We start from the raw sequence: 5,406 nt of genomic DNA, 5'->3' as shown, positions 1-5,406 counted from the left end.
TGCAACCTTCCTCCTTGCACCCGCTGCATGCAACACTCCTCCTTGCACCCCGCTGCATGCAACCCTCCTCCTCGCACCCCGCTGCATGCAACACCGTCCCCCCGGCCCCGGCGCCGCGGGCGCGCTCTCCCTCGCCCGCGCTCACCCGCTCGCTCAGGGCGCTGTACTTGATGGCCAGCTCGTCGCGCTGGGCCCTGCTCCGCGCCAGCAGCTCCTCCACGCGGCCCAGCTCCTGCTGCAGCTCCCGGTTCTCCTCCTGCAGCGAGGCCATGGCCGCTCGCCCGGCCCCGGCCCCTTCCACTTCCCCTCCGGCTGTTCCCGCCACTGCCACCCCCGGAGGGATCCCGCGGGACGGGACGGGAAGCGGCTCCGTGTCCCGCTCCGCCTCCCGGCTCCGGACGGGATTAGCCCGATCCCGGCTTTCCCCTCCCCGCGTGACGGCTGCGGGCAGGGAGGAGAGCCCGGCCCGGGACCCTCCTCTTCCTGGCTCGGGGGTCCTCAGGCCTCCGGCTCCAGCGGCCGCATCCCGGCCTTTTCCGGACGCCGAGCGCTGCGGGCGGCTGGGCCGGCGGGACGCCGTCGTGGAGCCGCCGCCGCAGGTGGCACCGATGCCGCACGCGGGATCCCCGCAGCACGGGACGGCGACGCAGCACGTGGCACCGCCGCAGCGGGGGACACCGGTGCAGCGCGTGGCACCGCGCGGTGCGGCACCCAGCACCAACGCAGCACGTTGCCACCGCAGCACCAATGCAGCATGCGGCCCCATGTCATTAATCCCGTGATTAAGCCCGCGGTTAAGCCCGCGGGCTCTCTCGGCCGGTCGAGGTGCGGCAGAGCCGCCCGTGCAGGGCAGAAACGGCCCCTTCGTTGTCACCACGGGCCCCGCGAGCCGGCACTCGGCACGGAGGCGGCCACAGAAAGGTCCTCGTTACCCTCCCCTTTGGCATCCAAGTGATTTTATTGCTCATTTAAGGTGCCCGCCCAGCCCGGGCGGCTTCGCTCCAGGCACAATTCGACGCTCCAAAGTGCTCGCTATCCCGTTGGGAGTGGAAACGATGACAGTATACAAAGAGTTCAAAATGCTTAAAAAATAGCAGGACTTCACACAGTTAAAAGCCTTCACCTTAATATAAATAGGTAAGAAAATATATATTTTTTTTAATATAGAGAAATTTCAACCTCAGCTCTGTTAAAAGAGACCGCCTTAAATTTGTCCTTCACTGCATCTAGCTATGCATGAGATTATAAACATCTGCAAAAAGGAATAAAAATATCTCTTCAAAATATAAAGAGAAAAAAACAAACACCTTAGTGGAGTAGGAAAGGGGGGCTCAGCGCCTCCAAGCTGGATCCAGCTCCCACCTGCGGCATGGTTAGTGGAGCAGCGGGGGGCTCAGCGCCTCCATAGGATGTTCCCTTGGGAAGCAGGGCATGAAGGGGGGTTTGGGGACACTCTGGCCCGCTGGTGTCCGCGCCGGCACGGAGTGACTTTCCGGAGGAACCCAGGGAAACAGGGCAGCAAAAGGCAGGAGGGCTCCTGGGCAGGGAGGCACCACGGGGCCGGCCTAAGGCTCCGGGAGGGACACGGGGACAATGAAGCGCCCCGGGCATTGGCACTGTGTGACTTAAGGCACCTTCTCATTTGGTTCTCCAGCACCTACGTCACCGAGTCCATTCCAAGGCACTCAGGGGCCGGGTTTTGTGGCGGGGGGGCTCTCCTTTCTTGCCTGGAAAGCTCTGGGAAGTGCCCTGCCCGCTCCAGACTGCGGCGGCGCGTCCGGAAGCAGCGGGGGAAGCAGCTGGAAGGGGAAGGGCTGGCGGCGCCACCCCGGCTTTGGTCCCTGGCTGGGCATCCGCGCAGGAAGACACCGAGGAGGAAGCGGGTCAGAACTGCACCCAGCCGGCGTTGGCCTGGCCCGCGCTGGAACCGGACCTGCAGGGAAAAGGAAAAGGGGGAAAAACCGTCCCTGGATGTTCCCGGAGGCTGCAGGGAGCTTGGGGGCTGCTCCGGGCCGGGCGAGATGCCCAGAGCGGGGCCCCCAACGGCCCTGCCCGCGGCCTCACCCGGCAGCCTCCGCAAAGTCGCCCCAGACGTCGGCAGCAGCGCCGGGAGAGCCTGGCCGGCAGCCACGCGGTCCAAGGAGAGAGAAAAACAGCAGCCGTTACTCCCCATTCCCAGATCTCCTCAGCCCTTTCCCCAGAGCAGCCCTCTCGGCAGAGCTGAGGGAAGAGGGCCGCTGTTTTGGGGGGGATCCCTCTGAATCCGCTCAGCCGGGATGGTGGTGCGGGACCCTATGGAGGCTCCGTGCCGGCACAGACCTGCGCCCGGTGCCGGTGCCCGCAGCCGCTCTGCGGAGCCGGGAGCCGTGCCGGGAGCTTTCCCTCCGGGAGGCGGCGGCAGCCGGGTCGGCACCGCAGCAGCCGCGGGCCGTGGCCGGGCGTTCCCGGCTGCCCCTTCCTTCTTCTTCACGTTCTGCAAGGAGACGGGAGAGGAGTCGCGGGCGGCACGTGCAGTCCCGGAGCGGGACATTGCCCTTCCCTCTCCCAGAGCGGCCCAGCTGCCCTTTCCCAAGGGAAAGCGGCGGGGCCGGCAGCCGGGCTCGCGGCGAAGCCCCTCACCGCGATGTTGAGCGTGATGGTCTGGCCCTCCTTGAAGCCCAGGTCGAGCGCGGGGCCCTCCTCGAGGCTCTGCGCCTGCCGCGCCAGCTCGCCCTGCTGCCGGACCCACCTGCGGGAACACGGGGACACGGGAGCGGGCGGGACGCGGAGCCCCAGCTCCCACTCGCCTGCCCGCTTTGGGACCTTCCCCATCAAGGCAGGGAAATGTTGGACAGAGGAAGTGTCCGCGGGCCGGGCAGAGCGCCAGACGTGTCCGCCTGCCACCCGCCGCCATCCCGGCGTTCCCAGGAGGCGCCGCAGCCTCCGGAGCGGCCACTCACTTGAAATGGTCCTGCAGGGCCACGTTGAAGTCGAAGGCGTCGCCGCGGTCCACGAAGCCGACGCCGATGAAAGCGCGGCGGCCTGGGGGACACGGAGGCCTCAGCGCGGCGCGGGACGCCGGAGCCGCCGCGGCGCCTCCCCAAGGACAGCGGGATTCGGCCGCGATTCCCAGGACAAGGCTGGTGTTTCCTTGAACAGCAGCGCGTGCCACGGGGCAGCGAGAGCTGATTCGGCCCCTTGCCCACCCCCAGGAAGGTTTATTCAGCCCTCGGAGGGGCTCTCGGCAGCTCGGAAGTGAATACAGAATTCCTGCTATGGGGAACTTCCAAGGATTTCCCCCAAACCGCTGCCTCTCCGGGGGCGGTACCGTTCCCATCCTCGATGCGGATGACGAAGTATCGGCTGGAATCCGTCACGCTCTCCACAGCCACGCCGGGAAACTGCTCCACGGGCGCCTGGGCGAAAAGCTCCCCTGCAGAAAGAACCTGGATTTGGGAAGAGCTGCAGGAGGCGCCGGGCGCGCGGTGACGATGCTCACAGCGGTGCCGATCCCGCTGGGAAGAGAGCCCCGGATGCCGGGGGCGGCCGCCCCTCCCGCCTCACCTGACGTCTTGTCCTCCAGCTTAATGAAGGCCACCTTGCCCTTGGCCGTTATCCGCATCCTGCCGCTCCAGGCCGGCTGGTCCAGCTGCCATTCCGCAGCCCTGGAGAGGGAGGGAAGCGCCGCCGGGATCAGCGTCCGCGCGCCCTGCACACGGGGCCGGGCTCTGGGGGCGCCCGTGGGTGCCTGTCCAGCACCCAGCCCCACGGAGCCCCAGGGGCCGGGGAATGGGGGGCCCACAGCGGGTGCTGGGCACCCCCAACCGTGGGAGGGCAGCTCCCAAGGGCCCTGTGGGGCACAGAACCTGCGTGGAAGGGGCAGGTCCCATAGAGCCCAAAGAGATGGATATAGAAACACCCTATAGGAAGGGACAGGCCCTATACACCCCGAAGAGATGGATATAGAAACACCCTATAGGAAGGGACAGGCCCTATACACCCTGAAGAGATGGATATAGAAACCCTATAGGAAGGGACAGGCCCTATACAGCCCAAAGAGATCGATATAGAAACAACCTATAGGAAGGAGCAGGTCCCATATACCCCAAGGAAGTGGATATAGAAACACCTTATAGGAAGGAGCAGGTCCCATATATGCCAAGGAGGAGGACATGGAAACACCCTATAGGAAGGGACAGGTCCTACACACCCCATAGAGATGGATACAGAAACACTCTATGGGAAAGGGCAGATCCCATCTACCCTCAAAGAGGTGAATATAGAAACACCCTATAGGAAGGAGCAGGTCCTATACACCCCAAAGAGGCGGACACAAGAACACCGTATGGGAAGGGGCAGGCCCCATACACCCCAAAGACGTGGATACCGAAGCACCCTATAGGAATGAGTGGGTCCCATATACTCCAAAGAGGTGGATACCGAAGCACCCTATAGGAATGAGTGGGTCCCATATACTCCAAAGAGGTGGATACCGAAGCACCCTATAGGAATGAGTGGGTCCCATATACTCCAAAGAGGTGGATACCGAAGCACCCTATAGGAATGAGTGGGTCCCATATACTCCAAAGAGGTGGATACCGAAGCACCCTATAGGAATGAGTGGGTCCCATATACTCCAAAGAGGTGGATACCGAAGCACCCTATAGGAATGAGTGGGTCCCATATACTCCAAAGAGGTGGATATAGAAACACCCTATAGGAATGAGCGGGTCCCATATACTCCAAAGAGGWRRATAYAGRAACACCCTACAGGAAGRGGCAGGTCCCAYATATCCCAAGGAAGTGGATATAGAAACACCCTATAGGACATAGGAACACCCTATARGATAYAGRAACMCCCTACAGGAAGDGGCAGGTCCCACATATCCCAAGGAAGBGGATATAGRAACACCCTATAGGACATAGGAACACCCTATAGGATATAGAAACCCCCTACAGGAAGWGGCAGGTCCCACATATCCCAAGGAAGSGGATATAGGAACACCCTATAGGACATAGGAACACCCTATAGGATATAGAAACCCCCTACAGGAAGWGGCAGGTCCCACATATCCCAAGGAAGCGGATATAGGAACACCCTATAGGACATAGGAACACCCTATAGGATATAGAAACCCCCTACAGGAAGAGGCAGGTCCCACATATCCCAAGGAAGTGGATACAGAAACACCCTATAGGATACAGGAACACCCTATAGGATACAGGAACACCCTACAGGAAGCGGCAGCTCCCAGACACCCCCAAGAAGCGGACGCAGGAGCACCCTACGGGAAGCGCCCGACCTGTAGCCGCGGTTGGAGGCCCGCGGCGGCAGCCGGTACACGAGCACCGCCGGCTTCACGCACAGCACCGCCTCGTACTCGCCCTCCGCCATGGCGGCCGCGCCGGATGCGCGCGCCCGCCGCC

The 5,406-nt window shown here is 62.9% G+C and overlaps 1 protein-coding gene across 1 annotated transcript; it reads right to left on the bottom strand.

Annotated features, from left to right (window-relative positions):
- Window positions 1-950: 950 nt before the first annotated feature.
- Window positions 951-5,374, bottom strand: NECAP2 (NECAP endocytosis associated 2). Its single transcript, XM_026053659.1, has 8 exons — window positions 5,283-5,374; window positions 3,544-3,644; window positions 3,308-3,412; window positions 2,940-3,021; window positions 2,620-2,728; window positions 2,320-2,473; window positions 2,065-2,116; window positions 951-1,933 (listed from the first exon to the last, which is right to left on the bottom strand). The coding sequence occupies exons 1-8, from the start codon at window positions 5,372-5,374 to the stop codon at window positions 1,885-1,887; spliced, it is 744 nt and encodes a 247-aa protein (XP_025909444.1). The 3' UTR covers window positions 951-1,884.
- Between the last annotated feature and the right edge of the window lie 32 nt (window positions 5,375-5,406).

This window comes from Nothoprocta perdicaria, unplaced genomic scaffold, assembly GCF_003342845.1.
Source record: "Nothoprocta perdicaria isolate Ctin4 unplaced genomic scaffold, notPer1 scaffold_117, whole genome shotgun sequence".
Lineage (NCBI taxonomy): Eukaryota > Metazoa > Chordata > Aves > Tinamiformes > Tinamidae > Nothoprocta > Nothoprocta perdicaria.
This window is presented reverse-complemented; position numbering and strand designations above follow the sequence as displayed.

Bases quoted from the DNA above. Each gene is read 5' to 3' on its own strand.
- NECAP2 (XM_026053659.1), bottom strand. From the start codon at position 5,374: ATGGCGGAGGGCGAGTACGAGGCGGTGCTGTGCGTGAAGCCGGCGGTG. The intron at 3,413-3,543 runs GTGAGGCGGGAG...TTCTTTCTGCAG, and splicing joins GCTGGAGGACAAGACGTCAG to GGGAGCTTTTCGCCCAGGCG. The intron at 1,934-2,064 runs GTGAGGCCGCGG...TTTTCCCTGCAG, and splicing joins GACTTTGCGGAGGCTGCCGG to GTCCGGTTCCAGCGCGGGCC.